This window comes from Telmatherina bonti (genome assembly GCF_933228915.1).
Source record: "Telmatherina bonti genome assembly, chromosome: 15".
Classification (NCBI taxonomy): Eukaryota; Metazoa; Chordata; class Actinopteri; order Atheriniformes; family Telmatherinidae; genus Telmatherina; species Telmatherina bonti.
The window spans coordinates 23,517,769-23,543,719 of NC_136613.1; the positions used below are offsets into that span (position 1 = coordinate 23,517,769).

The following is a 25,951-nucleotide window of genomic DNA, read 5'->3' on the forward strand; positions in this document are numbered from 1 at the left end:
AATGTGGATCAGGTGTGTCTGAGTACAAACAAGTCTAAGAGATACAGGGCAGGGGTACTTCAGGACCAGGATAGAGAAACACTGGTTTGGAACAGGCCAGTTAATAAGACTGGGTGGTAGTTTTTTAGTCTTTCCCCTTAATAGGTAACTAAATATGTTCATTTTTGTGTTAGAGCATTTAATTAATTGGCTGTATTCGGGGTGTGAAGGGGATTTTAAGTGATATAGCAAAAATTGCTCTTGGAAAACATCTTCTACCACACCGTTAACAAAGAAGATGTTCATTCTCTTCACAGCCTTTAACTGACATATATATATGGGATCCAGCCAAGATAGTAAACAACTAGTGAACGATTTAAAAGCAAAAACAATTTCACTGTTTGCTCCTTGGTAATTGTTATTGATGATCTTGTCTATTATTGTGTAGTCAAAGAACAAAAATCCAATAAAGTGTAGATACAAACATGTTTGAATAATTAGCGATTTGTTTCGTAGATACAGATGGCTGCAGATGCATTTGGCAAATCTTTATGCATTGCAGTTGATCAATACAATATTTTGGGTCAATACACGCCTGCAGCAGCCTACTGTTGCAAACTTCAGTTTACATGTTGTTCTGTAACTTTTTCACTGTCTCAGAAATTTCCATCTTTTCTTGACTGACTAGTCAATATCAATCCAACAGATAAAAACTGCTCAATTTTCTAGGTTGAACTGTGTAAAAAGATTGTATGCAGGAGATTTTGTGCTGCTTCATCTTCTGCTGAATGTCCATAACCATCTGATGTTTGTTTTTTTGGTTTTTTTTTTTTTTTTGCTTTTACTGTATTTTACTTTGGTAAATTACAGTAAATTATTTCTACAAATTATGAATTTATTAATTACCTTGGAGCACCACTCATCCCTTTTAATTAACCTGAGATTCAGGCGGATGAGACACCTGAAATAAATTCAATTCAATAAACAGTCTCAGTTTAAAGGAGTAAATTCTAAGAACGAATGAACCAGAAATTGTGCATTCAGAAATTATGACAAGAACGGATGAATTGATTATACATATTTATTACAATGATGGTAAACATACAACAGTGGAATTGAGCAATGGTGGAGAGGTTATTGTTGAGATGGTATAATGAATTTGTCTGCATGGAATTTCATTTATGACATTAATAAGGAACGCTGAAATTAATTAAATGAGATGGAGCAGGAAGAAACTGGTTGGAATTAAGCAAATAAATCGGGATGATTATCTTACTTAAATCTTTGACAAGAACGTGTTCAATAATTCTAAATTTGGATAAGAAGTCAAATTTAATTATTTAATTAGAATTTGATGTACTGGTTTGGGACATCACAAATGTCAGAGCGCTATCAGATCCTACTTGAACGCTGAATCTGGAGTGTGGGTCGAAGCGGGTGGTTGGTTCCCTATTCGCCGCGTTTCCGGGGGATTGGATCCCTGGAGCATCAGACGGGTAGGTCTATGCAGCTACTCTGGGCTTCTGGATCCGTTCAGTGGAGTTCCAGAGCGGCATGATGATGATCCAGATTGTCCCAAAATAGATAGTTCCAGATTTTACGTGTTAATACGCAGTGGAAAAAGTTGGAGCTACGGTTCTGGTTAATTACTGATCTCGGGAAAAATACTGGTTACAAATAAACACTTGTTGTACTTTCTCCCGTTCGGAAGAACGGAGAGGTAAAAGCTTATAATGAAATAACAAAAGAAAAAGAAGACGAAAGACTAAAGAACTAAACAGAAGACAAAAGCTTAGACAAAGACAAAAGACTGAGAATTAGGAAAAAGCTTAGACTGAGAAAGTCGGGCTGCCAATCTAATTTAAACAGACCTGCCTTTTGAACTTCCAGCCAATCATGAGTTGCTTCTGTCAGAGGCTGACCAACCTTATCCAATCAGGTCAGCTCTAGTTCCTTCCCTCTGCATCTCATTAATGTGAACAGGATACTCCCAATTCTTTGCTTTGTTTGACTCCAATACACATCAAATCACATTCTTTCAGAGTTATGCAGACTCCTCGTTTGCTGGGGAAGGAAAGCATTTTATAGTATTACTTTCACACATGAAAAGATTGGCTACATGTATTTTTATTAAAGGTGGATTAATTAATTGTCATGACTCGTCCTCATCGGGTAATCCTAAAAAAAGGGAAAACTCACATTTTATTCATTCACATTAGTAGCTTAAGAGAAGTCTGAAACTTGGAAAACATAATCAACAATTATTTAATGCAGTGTTTATGATTAATATGCGTGTGTGATCAGTTCAAAGAATTAAATCACATATCAAGATAAAATAATGGAAAAGAAGAAATTCAATCAAAAACAATTAACCACAGTCATTCAGACTAAGTTAAATCGGTTCCTTCAATTGGGGAAAGAAGTTTGGATTCTTTTCCAGTCTCCTTCTCAGTCAGGGGAGGGGTTGTTCTGGCACCATGAAGTCTGGTACTTTGATGAAAGGTGTCATTTTTGACAAGAACCAGGGTTTGGTCAGATGCGACTCTCGGCATCCCCCGACCTGCAACTATAAATTGTTAGATGTTCTATTCCCTTTGTGTTGACACAGCCGCATTCTGTAGAGAGAAAAGGGTGTAAATCTCTTGGTGTCGTCCTCCTTTTGGGTCAAATGGGTCACCCTCCTCGTCCTGTGGACCAGTCTTACTGCAGAGAAGGAAATGACAATTTCTCTTAATTTCTCTTAATCCAGTTCTAATGTCTTTTAATCCTGGAAGGCCAAGATCACTACATTAGATTAGACAATCATGGCAGTTAACACACTCCCCTTGTTGCTCTGAAACTGCTGAGTGATGAAAAATTACTCCACAGATGAGAAATGACTGTTTTCTGGAAATTACCACCATTTTGCTTCCCTACATTTTTGTCCCTGACAAAATATTGAAGGATAATTTTTACCAAATATTCATAGTATATTTCCTTTGAATAAATTAACGCAGGCCTATATTGGTTATTTAGAAAATAATTCTTTCCCAGCCACTAAAATGTTACTTAGCTACTTAGCAAAAAAATAAAACACATAAATATCAGTGTTGAGTTTAATGAGTTCCCCCAGGACACTGTATTATAAAGAGCAGTAGAACCAACCAAGCGTCTGATTGGCAGACAGCTGCTCCACCTCCTGAGCCACTATCATCCTCTGACACCTTTGTTTTTACGTTGTGTTCTTACTAGAGTTAAGACTAAATTACGTCTTCAGCCTTGGATTTTCTTCATGAGTTCATAAAATTTTCATTGGGGTTCATTTGTCATCGCTGTGACACAAATGTAATTAAATATCTGGTGGTGTTATTATCAGTAGATGCTGCTTATTTACATAGCAATGACTTTCATTCTCTTGACATAAAATATGCAGATGCCTTATACTTTATATATGTTGAAACCTTGTTAACATGCATGTGTGTGCCAAGGGGATGCCACCTGCCAGAATAATGAAAACAACATTTGGAGGTCAAACACTTTAAAGAACATTTTAAAGAATATGTTTCCCTGATATCAAAAGCTCATTGACCATCGCTCTACAGCAAAGCACACTAATGAGACATCAGTGTTTTTTCTTTTCAATAGCTGTATTTTCATTAACCCTAGAATAGCACAAACCCTAAATATCACAATAAAATCAAGTAATGGAAGTATCTGTATTTTAAAAAATCCCTCACGTATCACTGAAGAGTTTTTTTGTTTTTTTTTTGCCTTCATAAGACAAAAGAGTAATGGAAACACTCTTTAACATTTACGTGTCCCTGGATGTGACGTAGAGAATCACATGACCAGATTACTTCAGGTCAAGATGGTGGTGTAGGGATGGAATAATTACAGAGCAAAATAGAACCAATATCATTGACAGCAAACAATAGCAAAATGCAGAATTTTAGAAGACGTGGCAAACCCATTGCAACTGAAAAACCCTGACTGAAACCATTTTACATACCTACCTTGCATAATATTTTGAGCTTTTATGAGAATTGTGGCTTAAACACTGAATATCATTCAGTAGAAACACCTCAAAATGTCAATTCCAGCTTGTGAAAATTTTTGAATTAAGACTTTTATTTTGTGAAAAACTGCAATGAAAATACAGCATATGGTTTGCATCGATAGAGTTTCATCAAATATTTCATACAAAATTGATTCCATTCTCATAAAAGTCAGTTTAGTGTTTCATGCTGGTTAAGTCTCAGTAAATCGTGTTTACTCTCTTGAACCTTCAGTTATGCCGGCAGGTATTCCTTATTCACTACAATTTGTTTCTTACTACATAATTAGCTAATGTTCTCAACTCTATAACTACTTCATCTGATGCCTCGAAGAAATGTTGGAATGGAATATGTATTCAATCCATGAAATGTTCGACCCAAGATGATTGCAACAATAAAAATGTACAAGAAGAAAATCCATCTAAAGTAGTGATTCCAAAACTATGAAATGCGTCAATAGTTTAGTGGCTGTATTGTAGTTAACTATAGTTAAATACCGTATCAGTATTATTATCCATTCTTCTGCTAGTGTGAAATGTTTTAAACCAGGAATCTCTGCAAATTCCTTCAGTTTAACAAAGTTTTTGATGAGATAGACGTTTCAGTAAAACAACTCAGTTATATATGATAGTTTGGTGGTTTATTTCTAAAGTAACCTACAGATGCGTTCAGGATGAAAAGTCTCCAAATGGTCTATTATTTGCCTGCTTCTGGTCAAGCAGAGGCAGATATGCTCCATCATATTTCCTTCTCTTTTTTTTGGTAAGTAAAATCTCTCTTGTTGATTAATAAGCATTGGACATCCGTACTTTTACAACTTTGCCCAGTGCTAAAACTGATTCAGCCTTGCTGCTAAATAAAACTTGGGACACAGATCTAAAGGGAAAAAAATAGGTGATCACACACTTAAATCTTAAAATGTCAAACTCTTTGATGACCATTTCACTGTAATGAGCATGGGACCAGACGTATAATGTGACTTTGGAGCCCATGTCAAGTTACATGGTCACACAGACCATCTGTCTGTGTCAGTAGTCTCGGACTTGTATTGAAATTCTTTCTTTTTTTTTTTTTTTTTTTTTTGTCAAAATGTTTTTATTAATGGCCAATATGATTTACACGTGATAAAATAAAAAAATAAAAAATCTATCTCTGTAATAACCATGACGTGACCGCATTCTGTATTAGTACTGGACTGATTGTGGAAGGCCTCACATAGTCATTTCATTATTTTGCTCTCACACACACACACATATACACAGAGACAGAATGTCAAGACACTTTCCAAAGCTCAGAAGAATAAAAACTACAATATTAGGAACAGTTTCCAGTCATCAGTTTCTTCAAGGCTTACCAGGCAAACCCGTAAAGCTACCCCCACACACACTGGAAAGTTCCTGAAGGTACACAAGCAGGAGTGCACATGCACCTGTTGGACTGAGGACACACACTATGAATTATTTAACGGAAATAGTGAGGACAGCCAGACTCAGAATAAGTTCACACTGCCTGGGTGGAAGAAAGTGGAATGAAGGAAAAGAGGAATAGCAGAAGTAGTTACATTTTTAATACACCTTTGCTTCACAAAGTAAGCCAGGGTACTCACTCAATTGTTTAGGTTAATTAAAAATTGTGATGTTTTAGCCCAAATGTAAAAAAAAACCAAAAAAAAAAAAAAACACAAGATAAGCTGTTATTAGATTTTTAATATCCAACAAATATATATATATATATACTTGGATACACTCTTTCTGCATCATCCCATTTCCTGCTCAATAACCAGGCTGCCAGCCATGTAACAGATCAATCATAGATCACTGCTAACATCACCTGGTATGGTACCTTGTGATTGCCCTGTCATTATCCCACTAATTATGACTATCATCATTATTATCATTTCTCTATTACAGTTCATTACTCCAATGCCAAAAAAAGGCAGTTTTTAATAGCCTAAGTGTCAGTGTTTCAATTTATTGACTAGTAGGAAAAAGCAGGCCTCATTTCATCCTGTTTCATTTTCTGGTTAAAGCTCATAGGAAAGTCCACTGGCTATCACCAGATCTGGCCAGAAATGAACTAAACAGGTATTCAGTTTTTAAACTGAAGGAGATTTAAAAGAAAAGCAAAATTTTAATGGAAAAAATTCAAAAGAATAAAAACCCGTTTATTTTCTGTTTACTAGAATGGGAAAAGTGTATTTCTGAGTTTGTTGCCATTAAAGTTTAAATCTACTGAACTGTTGACATGAAAACTTAATTAGGCCAAAGCGTGCTCTGTGCTTACAGTTCAAAAAGAAGATGCCTCGCAGAAATAAACTACTTTCACACCATAGAAACTTGCTCCTTTTTATATAACGATGTTTTACCCTTCATCTCAAATGGCACGCTCTCTGTCCAAACAAAAATGCTCACAGATTTGGAGAAAAGATCTGAACAAAAGCATTCTGGGATGTCAGATTTACAGCAAATTCTCACTACATCAGTGATCTGGAAGGAAATAAAAAAGCCTTTTTGCTCTTAAAAGTTACTAAATCTTGATAACACTCAATTATGCACATGGTGCGCTGACACAAGGGGATTCCCTTTCATCCAGATTTTTATCAGTGTAAGAGGTGTGTAACCTTTCACTGACCACTGAACATTTGCATATCTACCATCTTGCCCAGGTCTCATTTAAAGGAAATTTAAAAACTGCCCTGTAATATCTGCTTAGAATATGAAACCCTTCTCATGGGCAGCAGTGCAGTTCAAATCCAACACAGTTGAAATTTACCCAAGATGTGTCTCTCTAGTGTGTTTCAACACATCCGGCCCAAACAACCTGAGGCCATCACTATGTGCTCCCTCACTAGAAAGTGCAAACACAGTGAGCTGCCCACACTCAAACACAAGCAGATGAGTGGCTCATTGTGTATGGAGACTGTCCCATCTCTGATCCGGTTGGGAGATTAGAATCAACATATGCCATCTGAATAGCTGTCTCTTCATAGACTTCAACTTTGGTGAGCAACTGACTCATAAGCGCCGCTGTCTGTTGTGTCCCAGGCACACGAGTACCATTTAGGATTGAGAGTAATAATGCATTCTGTTGCTGTTTACAGAAATGAACATATTTACATGACATCAGACAGTTTCATAGATCATAGACAGAATGATTTTGGTTTACAGAGAACCATATTCATATTTGGTCAAGCAGCAAAATGCTCATTTGACAGCTGATTGTCTGTGGCTGAAACATTTGAAGAAGATTCTAATTAAAAAAATGTATAAATTCTTCGGATGCAGCCACCATAGACACCATTATGGTGTCTAACATTCTGTTGTTGCACTTGTTGGATATTTGATAGTAAACTGGGTCTCATTTGTGCTCTTAGCCCTATGACAGAAAGATATACTGTTTCTATGAATTACATTTATAAGATGCAAATTAAGTTATTCCTTTTATTTCTTTATTCTAAAACCACATCTGACTGTAGCTCGGTGGCTGTGACAGAAACTGAGCAGTCATTTACCTCTTGTGAGGCTTTGAGAATGACATTTTATTCTGTGTACAATCATTGACAAACAGAAGGAGAAAGATGGAGAGGAAGAGACGCAGATTACACCATGCCAAATATATTAACACATCCATCTGGTGTCTCATTCTTTTTCCACTCTCACTCACCCCATTGGCCCCTGTTGCCCCTATCACTGGGCTCAAGCGGGCTCATCCAGGACAAGGTCATGTTGTTGGCGTATGTTATGAATCTGCCACCTGATCCCAGTGATGCCTGTAGGGACCTGGCGTACCATCATGCTGGCAGTGCAGCAGAAGTGACTTTGTGGCGCTAAAACGACGGATAGAAAAAGTGGACGGAGCAGTTGCAGGGCTGCACATGCACACTCTCTCAGAGTAAAACCTTTCTTTTTTATTGGTTCTTTTGTGTCTTTTTTTTTTTCATCTTCCATTTTGTTCTTGTTTCTTCATCACAACAACACAAGCATCTAAACCTCAAAAAGAATTAAGTTTAACTTTAAAATTCACGTATGCTTTTTTGCTGTAGGTAGTAATAGTCCTTGAGCTCCTCTGTCAGCAGCTGAGTGTGCAGTACTCAGCTGTGATTAATACTTCATATCAAACAGAGATAATTAATATAATTTAAATACATTTATTCTTTTGTTGAACATCTTGGATGTATTAGAAAAATATAGAGATGGGAGAGGGAGAATGCAAAATAAATAAATAAATAAATGGAGAAAAAAAATGTGTCTATATATATATATATATATATATATATATATATATATATATATATATATATATATATATATATATATATATATATATATATAATATACACTTTTTGTTGTTTTTTTTCATTGTGGCCTTGTGGTTACGGAGGTGAGCTTGGGTCTGGAGAACCTGATTTCAAATCACAAGAAGTGACCCACGATGATCCATATGCAGAAGGCGAGAACTTTATCACAGAGTTGAATTTTCCAGTTTGGATTTATGAAGTAGAAATGAAATAAGAGAAAAAGATATACACACTTTAAATATATTTCAGGGTAAATGCCACCTTCAAGTAAACACTGCAGTAGTTATATCTCATATCTGTGCAATCTCTTTCAGCATACTGGGTCTGTTTGTTTTTTGCCTCTCGGTTCCTTATTCTTTCTGATATGATGTCAAAACTCTGTTGACTTGGCTTAGTTTGGTAAATGATGTTCCTATGGAGACAGATATGAAAAACTAATTACTTAAAAAACCCTTTCCAACCCATCTTTACCTTTTTGTTTATACTGATTAGTATTACATGATTTGGTTAAAAAGGATGGAAATGAACTTGTTATGATGACTGATTTTCATACTTTTTTTTTTTCCATCTTCATTTGCCATGTATGTGCATTTGTGTGAGTTGTGTTCTTTTGAAGTTTGGTCTGAAGTGTGTTATTCTGCACACTACGTTGCCTTGTAAAACCCCCAAGGCACTATCAGAGGTGCTGATGATATGGTGTCATCATTCTGCCTCTCTGACTCCTCCCAAGGTTGCACATCATGTGTACATCAGACTCTACTGCATGCTTCCTTTCTGTAAAATAATAGGTGCAATATAGAAGAAAAGAAAGCCAGTGTAATATACTATAAACATTTCTGTTACATATTTCATGTTTTGTATTGGTGACTATGCATGTAGATGATAAACAAGTTCAAGTTTTCTTTTTTTTTTCCTTTTTTTTTGTCATAGTTCCCCCACTTATCAGACAATCCAATTTTGCCTGTTTGAATACTACATCTTTCTCAAGTTCTGTTTTCTTACTATGAAATGACTGTTACAGTGATGTGCTGATGTTAAGACAAGTCAATAATCGACTGACCATAGCTTAAAAATTAACTGATTTTTACAGCTTAGCATAACAAACAATTTGGATTCTATTTTTCCCAAACAATGGACAGTGTCGTTGTTACTTTATATTAACACTGAAAAATTTGGTTACTAGAACTTTCCCATTAATCATCAAAGTAGGATCAATTCTTCTTTGTTTGGCATTGTGAGCTTCAGTCATGAAAAGCTGTTTTAAACTGCTTCATTTGCATGGTTGCACCATTCATCTTTATCCTTCTGTCACTGGCCGGAATGTGCAGGAATCTTAAATGACCTTTTTTGTAATCCTTAAAATGATCTATCAAAAGCATTGTGCTTTCGAAACGCATGTCTTGACTGATAAATCTTACATAGCCTCATAAATCAAAAGATTAATTGGACATGCTTTGATACTGAATGCTATTTTAAGGTCATTTAAAATAGGCTTAGATCGAAGGTGACAAAAATTGTGAGAATGGAGTTAGAAATGAACCCATCTTTTGTCATTTAATATTGCTGCGTTCTAGCTCAGCCTGTGTGAGAGCACAGGTCAAAAAATAGATATTATAGGTCACTTAGAGAGTAAGGCTTGTGAGTTGACCTCAGCTGGCATTTGAATGGCTTCCCTCACCCCTTTTATTAATACTGAGGCTGAGAGAGTGCAAACAGATATGAGAAACTTAATTCTACAACAAAAAGAAAAAAATCAGGCCAGCGTGCTGCTCTGAGGCATCTGTGAATTCTTGATGCACAGTTGAGGATTGTCTGGGTATTCTAATGCGTTTGGGTATGTGTAATATTTCTACACACAATACAAGCTGAATTGCAAGCCAAACGCTCCGGTTTCTGATTTTGAAAGCATATGATATTTACAAACATCGTGTATATGTACACACACACACACACACACACATACACACACACATATATATATATACACTATTCACAAAAAGTTAGAGATTTTCAGCTTGTGGGTGAAATTTCACAAAAAGCCTAAAATGCATTCAAACCTGTACAGGTGAACTTAATGTGATCTTCTCTAAGCTTTTAAATGCACATGTCCAACTGTTAAATGTTTCAAGAAATTTTGCACAAGTTGCTGTTCTCTAACAAGGAGCTTAACGGCAAAAATCACGGCAGGTGTGTGATCCTTGAATTGACCAATAAATGTCCTGGTTCAATTAGAGCTGGTGTTTAAACAGTTGTCCTCATCATGCTGTTCACATTTTGACATCATGAGACCAAGACGACACCTAACAATGGAACAACAGTCCCTTGCCATTGCGATGCTTCAAACAGGACGTTCTCAGACAGAAGTGGCCACTGAGCTTGGAGTGTCACAGAGTGTCATCAGCAGGTTGCAACAGAGATATGGAGAGACTGGAAGAGTCACAGAAAGGCCTAGAAGTGGACGTCCTTTGGCCACATCCCGTGCTGATGACCGCTACATTGTGAACACTGCCCTGAGAAACCGGATGATGAATGCCACTCAACTCCAGGCACGTTTAAGAGAGGTGAGAGGCACCCAAGTGTCACGTCAGACCATTCGAAACCGTTTACATCAGCGTGGTCTGCGTGCTAGACGACCTGCACGGGTACCTGACCACACCACCAGGCACAGGCATCATCGTCTTGCATGGGCCAGGGAGCATTTACGCTGGACGAGGAACCAGTGGGCCTCAGTGCTGTTCTCTGATGAAAGTCGATTCACACTGAGCAGAAATGATGGCCGGCAACGATGTTGGAGACGTCAGGGAGAGCGCTGTGCATCAGCCACTGTTGTCACCAGGCGAGCTTTTGGTGGTGGCGGTGTTACAGTGTGGGCAGGGGTGTCCACTTGGTACAGAACTGCCCTACACTTTGTGAATGGTACAGTGACAAGCCCATACTACCTGAATAACATCATTAATCCAGTGATTGTGCCCCTACATGAACAGCACAGGCCTAATTTCATCTTCATGGACGACAATGCTCCTGCTCATCGAGGCCGCATCATCAGGGAATGGCTGTTGGAGACTGGTGTACCTCAAATGGAATGGCCTGCACTCTCTCCAGACCTGAATCCCATTGAAAACCTGTGGGATCAGCTGAGCCGTCGTGTAGAGGCTCGAAACCCTGCACCCCAGAACCTCAATGACCTGAGGGCTGCCCTTCAAGAAGAGTGGGATGCCATGCCTCAGCAGGCAATAAGTTGCCTTGTGAACAGCATGAGACGTCGTTGTCAAGCTGTAATTGATGCTCAAGGGCACATGACGAGATATTGAGACGTTCAAATTTTTTGTTGTGGTGTAACTACCATTGTTGTTACCTTTTGTGTTGAATGAATTTTTTGAGATGAGGAAATCAGTAGTGCATCCTTCTACTTAAATGTCTTACTTTTATGACATTATATCACTGTAGCATGAACATATTGCATTTTCCATAAATTTCACCTGAAAGCCAAATATCCCTAACTTTTTGTGAGTAGTGTATATATATATATATATATATATATATATATATATATATATATATATATATATATATATATATATATGGTTTCTTGTCACTGTCAGGAGAGGCTGACATTTTTTCAGGAAGCTGATGAGTCACGGGATTCGCATAGTACGGAGCCAATTTTACTATTATTCACGTGATTGGGATGGTACATGATCAAAAGTTAGTGAGAGCAGACGGGGGCGGGACTCAACTAACCAACAATCGACAAAAGAAAAAGAAAAAAGAGACAGGCGCCATTTTGTAGTTTTTGCTGAACTACCCTGCACTGTGACCAAAGAAAAAAAGAACTACACTGAAGCCAAAACTGCTTCTGGCCATTGCTTCCCAGTCGGAATTGAACTGAAAAAGAAAAAGAAAAAGAAAAGGAATGGAGTTAGAAATGGTAGAACACCCACGTAAAACCAATTTAGCAAGAAAAGATTTACAATGCAACGTAGGGCTGGGCCATATTACCAGAATCTCATACCCTGATATAGCAAATTTTATATCCCCATAACGATATACATGACAATATAAAATTGCGTAATTTTCTGTCAGTCATCAGTTGTGTGTCAGATGTGCTTGTAAATGGCAGCAGTGATCTCCTTCCATCTGGGGGAACTGTGGCCGTATGGCGTTTCACAGGTAAATACCAGTTGCAGCGTTTACGTCTGGAGTTTATTATGAGCGCTCTCGCCACCACTTGATGCTGGTTTGGTGGCTTTTGCACGTTTACTCTGTTCTTTATTCTGTATTCTTTATCCTGATTCTTGCACAGGTGATAAAATGAGTTAGTTGCGTCGGGGTCCATTGTCTAGACTGTGAGCTAGTTTGTTGTCGGTTCCATGTCGAGCTACCTGCTGTTAATGAATAAACTTGCTGGATGACTCAGTGACTGTGACACATGCAGAACATTCATGCAGAACATTTAGAGTGGAACGTGTTCAGAGAAGAGTGATCATGCCAATGTGACCCCGCCGGCCTAGGGCTAGAGGCAGGCCAGGAGAACCCAGAGACCCGGGTAACCGACAGTCACCCCCAGGCACAGACCCCAACCACCCCACTCCGGAGCCAGCCATGCACCCACCCAGGAGGTGGCGAAGGAGGTCCCCAACTAGAGTCCCCCGCAGTCAGGGGGAACAGGCCCCAGCAGGCCCAGGCCGGCAAGGGCCGATCCCGCCAGACACCGGCCACCCAGGGCAGACAGAGCGCATGAACACTTTCAACATAATATGTATAGTATACACTGAAGATGCATTGCAAGTGTACTGTGGTGGCAAACCACACAAAGCGTGGCAGAGGCAGAAACCATCTGTCCTCTACTATCACCACAAGCAGAAAACTAGAAGTTTATAGAGCTTCTGTTGGATGTTTGTCTTAATAAAAAAAAATTCTCATCAATAACATTTTTCAAGATAATTTACTTCATTGTATGTGTGTCTGGTCAAGCTTTCCATGTCAACAGCTTCCTATGTGAGTCTCTGAGTTCGTGCGTGTGCATCTTTTTTGTGAGAATAGACAATAAGCTAAGATGCACGTCATTAAAAAAAAAAGACGCCACTTCTCTTTAAACTCATCCCTATTGATTTTTATCTCCAGTCTTTTGCAGCTGGAAACATTGCGGTCCACCTGGATTTTGTTTACAAAACTCTGTGAAATAAACATAAACAATCATGATGGACACTCTCCCCCTCAGAAATTCCTCTGACTATGTAACGGGTGACTCAGCCCTCTGCTCATCGTCCCTTTTTGTCTGTTACTGATCTTCTTAAACTCATCAGATTGTTTTGCATTAAATAAGGCAGAATTTCTTAAGGGAGTGCTATAGCTTGTGTTTTTTGCAGTTCAGACAATCACAGTGGTGCTCTTGTTGGATCCCATCAGTTTGCAGAAAACAAAACTTCAGGATTTTTGTTGCATACTGGTGAAAATAGTATTTTCTGAAATTATGTTTATTTAAAGCCTTGGCACTTCTGCCTCCAGCTATTCTATGAATCGTTCCCCTTGGCTTGCTTCCCTATGTAAAATCTCTGTGTGCAGGGTTTAGGGGATAGTCGTGATCCCTACAGATTGGTAAGCAGAATTGGTCTGGAGGTACGATCGTAGCGGCGTCTGTCTGAAGCCCATGGATTTTCTGTAGTGGCAGACTCAGTTATAATACAGGCTCCACTGCTGCCATCAGCCTGGTGTCGCATCCAGATTTTGCCGCAATTACAACCCTTGGGCAGTGAGTTGTTCTCATCATGTCCACATGGGAGGGCAGTAAATGAGAGCAACCGAGTAGAAAAAGGGAGAGGAAAAAAAAAAAAGTTTGTTCCTCACTCACGTCTGCAGCCACTTCCCACTCTACACACACCATCACCTCCCCCTTACAGTCTCATTGTGCTGGCAAATTAAAATTCACGGGTTGCCAAGCCATCCATTCTCCCTCCACTGGTTAATTGTCTCGAAAATTGAAGAGATTACTGGGTGCGATTTATGTATAAATAAGAATCTGTCAGAAAACTGGCAGCTTACACTATGACTTCCGAACATACATGGAGTTGATGATTTAGGAGCTGTAATTAATGAGCAGTGTGGGATACCTCTAATCTCACACTTTATCCTTTTCAGCTCCCCTTACTGCAGTTCTTTGGGCAGAGCTTTTAACAGGTGGATTGAACACACACCAATCACACCAATCCTCACTGGATTCCATATGTAAATCATAAAACATGCAAATTTCTTTTGTAAGTTTATATTCCCAACAGCTGAGAATCACATTTGTTGCTGTGCACAAGTTGTATGTAATTTATCAGTCACAGTCATTAGTTACATTAATCTTGTACGTTATTGACATGTTAAGCAACATTAGTTAGTAGCTGAGCACACATTTGGCTCAAAAATATTATGCTTCAACAGTGATAATTTTTTTTTTTTTTTTTGGGGGGGGGGGGGCATGAGCAAAAGTTGATTGTACTTTGAATTACTGGTAATTTGAATATGTTTTTCTTGATACATAAATTAATTTTTATCATCAGGACATAGATGTTTACACTGGAATTTGTGCATTTACACTCTTGTGAATGTGATTGTTTCATTTATACCACACCAGCAGGGTTCATCTTGTTTCTATCACTCTTTTCCACCCAAGCCCCCAGCCCACAAATCACAATCTAGCCTGCAAACACACACTTGCGGTGTGCAGGTGCATCTCCGAGCGAGTGGTCCGTCTGCAGGTGCATTTCAGTTTGTATGTAAATGTGCAGGTGTGTGCTGAAACCTCGTGTTCATGCCTGAGAGGAAGCCAAATGAGGCAGTGTGATTATAGCCTTACCAGTGTAATTTCACATCTTAGAGTGCTGCAGCTCAGCCCCACCTATGGCCACACTCCTCCTCTCTGCCCCTCCATCCACTCCTTTTTTTTTCTTTTTTTTTTCATTTTAGCCCATTCCAGCTAAATGCAATTTGTTATGGCTTCAAATAAGGCCTTGTTTTTCAGTCTTCTTGCCACTCCAATGAAAGTGGCTTCTGTTATTGCTTGTCCAATTTGAAACAGTCCCTCCTCCTTTGTAGCCCCAATCTTTCTTTCTCTTCTCTTCCTCTTTTGCAGAGATGCACAGTTGGCATTGTACACTCTAAATTTGTATCACGAGATGTACAAGCTATAAGAGCTTTAAAACAGTTATGTAACAATGCTATTTTTGCAGCTTGAAGATATTAATGGCATTTTGTGTCAGATTGAACTGACCTAAAGTGCTGGATATATTTTTGAGGCAATGCAAATAACCATCTCATCAATCCATATACATGTACTAGTACAGGTGTATTTTCAATGGGTTAATACTGGTTGATGACATGATCTCGGAAAACTTGACTCTTTTTGTTTGATCATTGGTTATATAGTATTTTATTGTTTGCATTCTGATAGCATCTGTGACATTGGTAAAAGGTGCGCTTTAGCAACGGTATTATTCAAAGCAAGCTACAACTTTTGGCAGTCTGTATTAGGATGCCAGTGGAATGGTGGTGGTGTTAATTATATAAGTTTTTTTTTTGTTTGTTTTTTTTTACAAGGCAAGAATGGTGGTATTACTTTTTAGAGGCCATGCCCTTGCGATGACTGTAATTTTTCAGTTTTGTTACCTTGTGGTGATATTAGGTTCTTCGCACTAAACTATTATGGTTATTGCACCAAAAAGATTTTTTGTTTTTAATGTTATATAATTATATATTATATATACATATACATTCAGTCATTCAGTCATTTTCTAAACCGGTTAATCCAATTCAGGGTCGCAGGGAAGCTGGAGCCTATCCCAGCTGGCTTTGGGCAAAAGGCAGGGTACACCCAGGACAGATCGCCAGTCCATTGCAGGGCCACACAGAGACAAACAACCACTCACACTTACAGGGGCAAAATAGAGTAACCAATTAACCTAACATGCATGTCTTTGGATGGTGGGAGGAAGCTGGAGAACCCAGAGAGAACCCACACATACAGCAAGAAGGTCACTGGTTCAATCCTTGACTGGGGCAAAGTTTGGTCAGTGGAGGTTGCACATTCTCCCCATTCTCCCCATGTATATATATATATATATATATATATATATATATATATATATATATATCACTATATATATATATATATATATATAGTGATAGATCCTTTGGAGATTAGCTGATACACAACAGGAGACACCCTGGCAAAGCATATTCCTAATTGTTTTTTTCTTTTATTCAGATGGAGTGGCTTTTTCTATGACTAAGGGTGGTAAAATATTCCATAGCAAGCTGCCCCTAAAAAAAGAACGTGTATGTTCTGAATGACACTACACTGCCGCTAATTGCTTTCTTGTGGTACTTGTGGTATTGCGAGTAGTTCTTTTCTGATTGTATTTGCTGTGTGGAGGTGGAGCTAAACCGTGTAACACTTCATAAGTCATGACAGAAAGGGTCAACAAAATAATATGGGCTTTGTTTTTAACACTGATAATGATGATGATGGTAGATAAACATCAATGGGAGTCAGCACCAGTATGAGTTTGTACTGCCGAGGACTGTGAAACAAAGCACACTCATGATGACTGATATTGACATCAGTCAAAGCACAATGGTTACATTTGTTTTTATGTATATGTGTGTTGCAGGGTATGATGTATCTGGAGGAGCGTAGGTTGGTCCACAGAGATTTGGCTGCCAGGAATGTTCTAGTCAAATCTCCAAACCACATCAAGATCACTGACTTCGGCCTGTCTCGGCTCCTGGATAGCAATGAGAAAGAATACAATGCTGATGGAGGAAAGGTATGGCACATCACTTCACCAGATGTTATATGCAATGTCTCACTTCTAATGCCATAAAACAAACAAATAATTATGTTTAAAGTTATTCCAAACAGCTTGTTTCAAAATGTAAAACTAATGTGCCTATTGTAGTGCAACAGGGGTACCTAGCTCTGGTGCTTGAGAGCCAATTCAATTCAATTCAACTTTATTTATATAGCGTCAAATCACGGCAATGCCATCTCAAGATGCTTTACCGACAGAGAAAAAGAAACATAATGAAAGCCAATTCATTTTAGCCTATATAAGGAAACCAACAGATTGAGTTGGAGGCCAGAATTCTGCAGACTTTCTAAGGATCACTGCTCCAACACACTTGACTCAAATTAATCAGTCATTATGCAGAACCTCATAGGCTGCTGAATCCATTCAGTGTAAGCCAGGTGTGTTGAAAGAGGGATACACCAAAAACATGCAGAACAGCAGCCCTCGTAGACTGACTTTGGGCACCCCTGTCATGCACTGGTGTCTGGTGTGCAAGTGCAGAGGCTGGATGCACTGCTGATACACCTCTGAGCCAGCAGCTCAGAGGTGTATCAGAATTGGTGTGTGTGTGTGTGTGTGTGTGTGTGTGTGTGTGTGTGTGTGTGTGTGTGTGTGTGTGTGTGTGTGTGTGTGTGTGTGTGTAGAACCTTGGATTTATGATCAATCAATATATTTTGACACAATTTAGAGTGATATAATCAGATGTCTTTTTTGTGTAATGTTTGGCTTTATCTAATGTAGGCAAGTTCAGTCTTAGAGAGCTGTAGTCCTGCAGGTTTTAGACAATCCGTATCTCCATAATACTTCATTCAAACTAAATTGATCAAACAGCTTATCAAGTTCTGCTCAGTGACTCATTTCTTTTGATCAAACCTGAAAACATCTAAATCTTGCATACTTGTGGTCTAGAAAAACAGGCATCTGTTAGATTTTCAACTTGAGAGTACATCACAGCATCCATCGTTGGACATCAGACACCACTGCACACTCAGCGCATCAACACTTCTGCTTTTAAAGCAACTCTTATTTGAAGCATCACCTTGATTTCACTCCTGTAAACATTAATAATAAGTACTAAAATGTGAGTACAGGGCTGCAGCTTTTGGTCTGTCCTATAGATCATTGAAATCTGCCACTGTTTTCTTGCCTTGATGCTTACAGAGCTGAGCTCTGCATGGGAGGAACTGAGCCTATCACAAGAGACAGTTTCAGTGGAGTGAAATACTATTCTGCTCTATTGAACCATTTTATTTACCTTTGGGGAGAAGAGACTCAAACTCTGTAAATGTAGAAAACAAATTTGTCCTTGGGGCTCACTGCACACAGGTCTCTGACCTCCTCTAATCTTTGTTTATACCTTGCCTGACTTGTATTTTGTTTTGAAACCCTCTTTTCGCAAGAAGGCTTTTTTCATGCTCTCTCATCCTTCTTTCCAATGTATTCACTGTGGTTTGTCAGCAGTGAGCGCTGAGATTTTATTCCCCCTCATCTAAGTGAAAGAAAGGCGCGTTAACCTTTGACATCCCTTCCTCTCAGCTTCCATCACTGTAATCAATAGAACTGGCCTTTAAATCTAATCACTGTGTTAAGCTGCATCCCAGACCGCCCTCCTTTTTGCTTTACCTTATTTCAGTACAACTGCTGTGTGTGTGTGTGTGTGTGTGTGTGTGTGTGTGTGTGTGTGTGTGTGTGTGTGTGTGTGTGTGTGTGATTGTGCTTCCTTTTTGTTTATTCCATATTTCCCTTTAGTCTTTCTTTGCTTTTACCAATCCAGAAGGGTTGACATTCTTAGTTCTCCCCAAACAGTTCCTAATCTAGCGTCACTTCACAAACTAAGGATTTAAACTTCAAATACAGAACTTTGTAGTATCCTTTCTCATTTTGAGACAAAAAAAAAAAACACTAAACTTTTGTTGTAAATGACTTTTAATGTTACAAGTTGTTTGAACATACAATGATGACATACTCTTTCTACTGACCAGATGCCCGTCAAATGGATGGCGCTGGAATGTATCCATTACAGGAAGTTTACTCATCAGAGTGATGTTTGGAGTTATGGTAAGTATGATGTCATTTCATATAAATCTGATTAATAATAATAATAATCCTTCAGCCCTGCCACCACCAGTTTATCAGTCTGGATCTGTAGTTCCAATGGGATCTTTGCTTTGTCATTGTTCATCACCTTTGCCAATGTCTCCCATCTCTACTGTGGGACCATTAGCACAAACCCAGTACGGATGTTCCTATACACTGCCAGCTGGTTATGACATTCCACATACCTAGCTGCATCCTACACCCTGCTGCTATGGACTGGACTATCTTAAAGATCTCATTCCACAACCTGCACCTATTGTCCCGTCATGTGTTGTAGACCTTGCCTTTGTCGCTTTCGCTTAGTACCATGATTGTGTGTCCATGATTAGTACCATTTTGCTGTCTTTTAGAGCAGTTTTCTCCAGCCACTGGTAAGACTCCTCACTGTCAGTTTTATCTTTAATCTATACCTGGTACAAGCCATGCTGGGGTTTATCCTCCATGATTGTTACCCTTCTTCTCCCTCCATGCTGAGTTTCAGCTGCCTGAGGCGTTCTATCTTATGAATGTACTCCTACATTTAGGTTGTTTTATCCTGGATGATGATGCTGATGCTCACTATCCCCAAAAGAGGCAACGTTAAGATCAAAAGTAGATGTGGAAGATTTGTCACTGTGGCAATGTTCACATAAATTGGAGAAGTGCTGGATTTCACAGTTTCTTAAATTGCTTCAGTATTTGTCATAGCCACTGTGAGAAGATGAATACAGAAAGAAAAGGCTCAATGTTGTGCTCTACTCCTTTAATTTAAGATGAATGAACAAAAGGTAATGGAGATTAAAATAAAAAAATCAATCTACCCTACCGAGTCTTAAGTCAGGGGTATGTTGGACCAATCAGCAATATACACTGCCTTATCAAAATTATAATAACAATGACAAAGTCTCCACTTGGATTTTAATAAACAAATAATTACATTCCTCCTATTGGATAATTCCTGCATGGGACATTATCGTCAGCTTGCAACAAATTATTTGTAGCAGCCAATGCAATGAGTAGTTTCTAATTTCTTCAACAGCTGTGTAGAAAGACACAAACTGGGGTCCTGGAAAAGTTGTTAGTCTGTTGTGGAAGGGTCAGATCATCTATCTCAAACCTACAATGATTGCAGAAACTACTAAAATTGGGTTAAAAACTGTCAAACACGTTATTAGAAGCTGAAAAGGTAATGGCGAACCATGATCTTCCAGGAAGAAAATGTGGTCATGAAAAAAAAGAAAGAAAATCCTGAATTATAGTGATCACTTGAAAGGTTGGTGAAATCAAATGGATGAGAACTCAGGGCTGATGGGATGGGAACTCAAGGGGCATGGATTCAACGGCTGTAGCCATGAGAAACCCACTAATCAATTAGAATAACCAGAGAAAAAGGCTTACATTTTCTAGGGAGCATAAAGATTGGCCTCCAGAGTACACGGTGTACATCAGGCACAGCAGGGTAAGAAGAAAAGTGGATGAAGTGATGCAGCCATCATACCTTGAGCCTCCTGTACAAGCCCATGGGGGCAGCCGATGATTGGGGGTTGCTGCAGTCGGTCAGGTGTAGATTCAGCAACATTAACTACCCAAAATATTTGGTCAGCTAGACCAGAATATACTAAATGAACAGGTTACTCCATCAATGGATTTACTGTATTCTTCCTTTTTGGTACGCCCATATTCAAAGATGGCAATGCCAGGATTTATCAGGCTCACATTGTGAAAGTTTGGTTCAGGGAGCATGAGATACCCTGTTCACACATGGTTTAGCCACCACAGAGTCCAGACCCAAACCTCACTGAACCTTGAGGATGTGCAAGATTATAGAGTAAAACTGATACAATGCTGTATGGAAATAAATCTTGTGACATTGCAGAAGCTTATCAGAACTATGCCACTGCAAACATGTGCTATAATGAAAGCTAAAGGCAGTCCAACAAAATATTGGAGAATGTGACCTTTTTTTAGGTGGCAATGGTTTTTAGCCAGGATGTGTATTAACATACAAGCCGTATTTTTGGTGTGATCATCGTTTGTATCAGAAATGGAGAATATTTAAGGAGGAGAAATTATGGTGGCTTTAATAACATTTGATTTCACCTGCTGGCTCCACATTATGGATTTGATGGGTTTAAGCTAGCCCATAATAAACAGTGATAGAGAATTGTTCACTCTGGCAGATATCATGTCAAACTTTTTCAAACACTCTCAGCAGCATCAGATGTTTCTCAGGAATATCATGTGGGATGTGGATTTACCCACAAGTCCAAACTTGCCTGTAATATTATTTCCTCTTGCAGCTCTCAGCATGACAACAAGATTAAAATCTTCTCACTTTCTTTGTAGCCAAAATCAGTTTTTTTAAATAATAATGCTTTATTTAAGTGGACATTATGATGTTTTTTTCAAAGAAATATGCAAGCTGTGTTATGCGTTGTATTAAAGTGGCCGTATGGTTTAGTGAGTCCATGTTTTTACTGGTCCTCAGTGACCTGAAGCCATTACAGCTCTATTTCACTGTACGCCTTTACTCTCCTTGCCATTTATTAGCTGATTAATGCTAATATGATTAAAGCAAAGTGATGAAGGTTCAAATTATATGATGACTTTCAAATCTGCAATCAACTCCACTGCTTTATTCATGAACTGTCCTTTATGCAGTTCTCTTGTCTTGTGGCAAACCCAGTTCCTTTTTGTTGTTGTCACTGTAGTATTGAACCTCGTTTTTCTTTTATTTGCTGTTTTCTTCTCACTTTGGCATGCATCTTCTTCCTTTCCTTTATTTATCATTATGTTACCCTCAATCGCTTTACTCATCTTGCATTAATTTGCCATCCATCTTAACTATGCCCATTTTCTCAAGTGTTTTTATTTACCTTTTCTCTGTGACCATTTATCTGCTTACCTGTGAGCTCACATCGTGTGAATACTGAAGGGAACACACTGTTTATTTTTCTCTAATATTCCTCTTCCTTCCCTCTTCTTTTAAGGTGTAACCATTTGGGAGTTGATGACCTTTGGTGGGAAACCATATGATGGGATTTCCACTAGAGATATCCCAGATCTGCTGGAGAAAGGAGAGCGTCTTCCCCAGCCTCCCATCTGCACCATTGATGTGTACATGGTCATGGTCAAGTGTAAGTAGAGCTGACACAGTAGAGACTGTAGCAGGCACAGGTACAGCAATATCTTTGCCTTCTACAATAAGTTATTAAAATTTAACAAGTCTGCAGTTCCTCATGGTCCCTCAGTCAAAAAATTCAGAAATCCTAAAAGTGCTGCAGCAAACCACAACTTTTATTTATTTATTTTTTGCCCTTCATTATTTGTAGGTTTTTTTTTTTCTTACAAGTCAGTGCCTTAATGCTCATAACCCTCAAACTCCTTGTCTTATTGCAGGCGTTGCAAATACAAATGATTTATTATATTCTGCGCGTGCATCTGAGGTATTTTGCCTGTGGGCATATCGATCTGCTGTGTCCAAAGGTTTAGGCGGGATTCAGATAGCTGCTGTAACAAGGGCAGTACAAAAATTCAAATTGCGCTTCTGAAAGTCAAATACCCATTTAAAGTTTCTTTTGCTAACAGCTGTATTTACTGTCAACCTTGTGTATACACTTGTTTTACAGATAAATACATGGTGAGTTTTTTTTTTTTTTTTTTATTGTTTCGGGAAGAAATTCTAGGAAAAAATTAAAACAAATAAATATTTTTTAGGGACCTGTAATAGAAAATGAGTAGCAGGCCCATTTTTCTGCCAGCTGTGGCCTCAGCTCTTTGGCATTAGAGGATGGTCACTGATGTTGTACCCATACGGTGGCACTCCAACCTCTGGTCACTGTTGCCAAAACAACTCTGACCCTGCACCCTGTCACCTGCCACCCTGAGCTTGGGCCAATCTGGCAAACCCACAGCACAGAGAGGTCACCGTCACCTGACCGTTAACCGCCTCCTACAACTGCAGCACTACAACACTCAGACTCTCAGACACAGGCGCTGAAACATATGTTTCCTCATATTCAGTTCATTTCAGCTCTCTGCATTTAATTGGTACTTAAACTATATAAAGTATGCTCAGAGGTAAAACATAAATGGCTTTACAAGTTAAATTGGAATCGCATTCATATATTGCGCTGCCATGTCTTATTTCCCTGGATGCATACACGTGCTCTACTCAAAGCTGGATCACATGATGCACCCAGGTGTTTAGGAGGAAATTGGAAGAAGAAAATATCTCTCCATATGGCCATTCTACTGATAAGGTATCATCTATATTTTAATTGGAGAACATAATAGCAATCAAAAAAGAAAAAAGAAAAGAAAAAGAAGAAATCGTTTTAATTTGTAATTGTTCATTTCGGAGCAAATTGGAATGCACAGTGTGATAGAAAATGCTTCACATTAGTAATAATGTAAATGAGTTGTGTTTACTTTAGCACAGTTGGAAATAAGTAAGTGTGTTAGGTTGGATTATGAGAGAGCTTTATAACATAAGTACTTGGCAGCAAGAATTGTTACTGTACTGTTCATATTCTCACACATAAAAACTTACATATGTTAGATAACTTACAATGTAAACACATTCATATTTAAAATAAATAATGCATGTTAAGCTTAAAGGCATGTATCAACGTCAAACTATCATGTATATATTTATGCAAATGACACGGTAAAGAACATCCCATGCATATTTGAAACAGCCTACTTAGTCACAAGAGTTCTTGGAAAATGTTAAGACCTATTGAACTGCACTGGCTGATTGTCACTGACGTATGCTCAACATACTCCTCATCCCAATTAGATGCCATCGGTCTTTGTTCAGAAGGAGAAATGACTTGATATTGATGAATGCAGGTGTTGTCTGTTAAGAAAATGTGCTGTCAAAATAATCCCATTTGTCAATAACAAATCGAAATACACCCCTCAGGCTGGATGATTGATGCTGACAGTCGACCCAAGTTCAAGGAATTGGCTGCAGAGTTCACTCGGATGGCTCGGGATCCCCAGCGATACCTGGTCATTCAGGTAGGTAAATCATATTAAAGTGGAATTTTTCATGCTTGGTCTATGTTGACAATAAATATTTAATCAAGCTAAATTTAGTTGTTCATTTATGATGTAAAATCTATAATCGACATGCTGTAAATACAGCTATCTTTTGCTACTTGACTCACGACAACGTTAATCTGACAGGCTCAGATTGCATGAGGGGTTTGCAACACAGGCTTTTGCATATATTTTCTGTCAGTGTATTGTGTGATCATGCACAAATCAACATATTTTTTTAGGGTGATGATCGCATGAAGCTGCCCAGTCCCAATGACAGCAAGTTTTTCCAGAGTCTCCTGGATGAAGAGGAACTGGAGGACCTGATGGATGCTGAGGAGTACCTCGTGCCCCACTCTTTCAACGTTCCACCACTGGCATACACTCCTCGCACACGCATGGACAAGGTATTTCACTGTAGGAATCTGCAGACTTTACAAAGCAAAATGAGGTTCATATTCAGAATAAAGAATAAATATAAAAGGGAAATTAAAATAGTGCTGAAATCTAGTCCCTTTACACAAAACGCTTTTAGTACAAGAAGCCTAAATAACAAAAACTGGACACATATTGATAAGTGATTGTTTAGTGAGCTACTTGGTGAAGTCTAAAAAGACATATATGATAATCATTGTATTAAAGAATGGTATTTTCCCATTTTTTTGCAAATTAAATCCAGATTGGCAGTGTGACTGGAACATTTCAGTACCTGTGAGCATGTTTTATTAGGTTGTCAACATCTAGGTAGTTAACGTTGTCTCTGATCCAGCCGTATCTTTGACATATTTCTGTTATATTTGAAAGAGATAATTGGTGTCCGTGGTTTTTAATACCTCTTGACAGAAATATTGTCAAATAAGCTTTTCAAGCGCTAAGATAACTATGCTGCATGCTTCTGTATTTTAAAGTCTCTATTTAGCTTTCCTTTCCAGCTCAAGTAGAACTGAGCATTTATGTTCTTGAAATTAGAAAATACAGTAAATTGTCTCAGACAGATAAGGAAAGTCACACAAATATTGCAAGAAGTTCTATGGCAGAATGTATTTTCGGAAAATAGACAATCTTAGTGTTGGTTTCCACCTTCATGACTAGAACGGTTTAGGTTAAAGTTCAGGTGTATTAACATTACTTTTGTAGTTGAGTTTTCATACTGATGAAACCTTGCATTGGTCAGGAAGGTCTGGGAGTTTGATGAGTGTGTGCATTATGTCATCTATCCCAGTGACTGCATTCCTCTGGACATAATGTCCCCTTCGCCTGTTACATGATGACCATTCGGGTATTCCTTGAGTCAGTGTTATGACCCATTAACAACTGCCTCACACCTGAGGGATATTTGGGTGTGACTGATCTCTGGTTTGGGGGATGCTTAAGTATTTGTATTTGTCAAAATACTTCAAAGCAGTCTTTCCACATGCTTTACAGACCATCTAAAGTGATAGCTTTCTTAGAATGTATTCATAGATTGTACTATGAAAGCACAAAATGTAAAGCACTAAGGATTTTATTAAGGTTTTTAAAAGTTCACTTACACAGCTGTTCTTCAGCTTTCACCACTGTGACATAATAGAGATTGCCTTCTTCAAAAGCTGAGTTTCGAGACAGGTCTCCACTTTTACTTCTACTGTTTAAAAAGTGTTTGTCTGTTTCGTACTTTAAACTATCACAAAACCAGTCACACAGCC

The 25,951-nt window shown here is 38.5% G+C and overlaps 1 protein-coding gene across 1 annotated transcript in view; it reads left to right on the top strand.

Moving 5' to 3' along the window:
* The window catches only part of erbb4b (erb-b2 receptor tyrosine kinase 4b), a gene marked incomplete at both ends in the record, with an annotated part of 341,095 nt that overhangs the window by 310,909 nt on the left and 4,235 nt on the right, over positions 1–25,951 (top strand). The window contains 5 exons of the mRNA XM_079254462.1: positions 16,965–17,120; positions 19,127–19,202; positions 22,211–22,357; positions 24,148–24,245; positions 24,509–24,673. Coding sequence (XP_079110588.1) covers positions 16,965–17,120; positions 19,127–19,202; positions 22,211–22,357; positions 24,148–24,245; positions 24,509–24,673 — 642 coding nt within the window. The remainder of the gene's footprint in view (positions 1–16,964; positions 17,121–19,126; positions 19,203–22,210; positions 22,358–24,147; positions 24,246–24,508; positions 24,674–25,951) is intronic.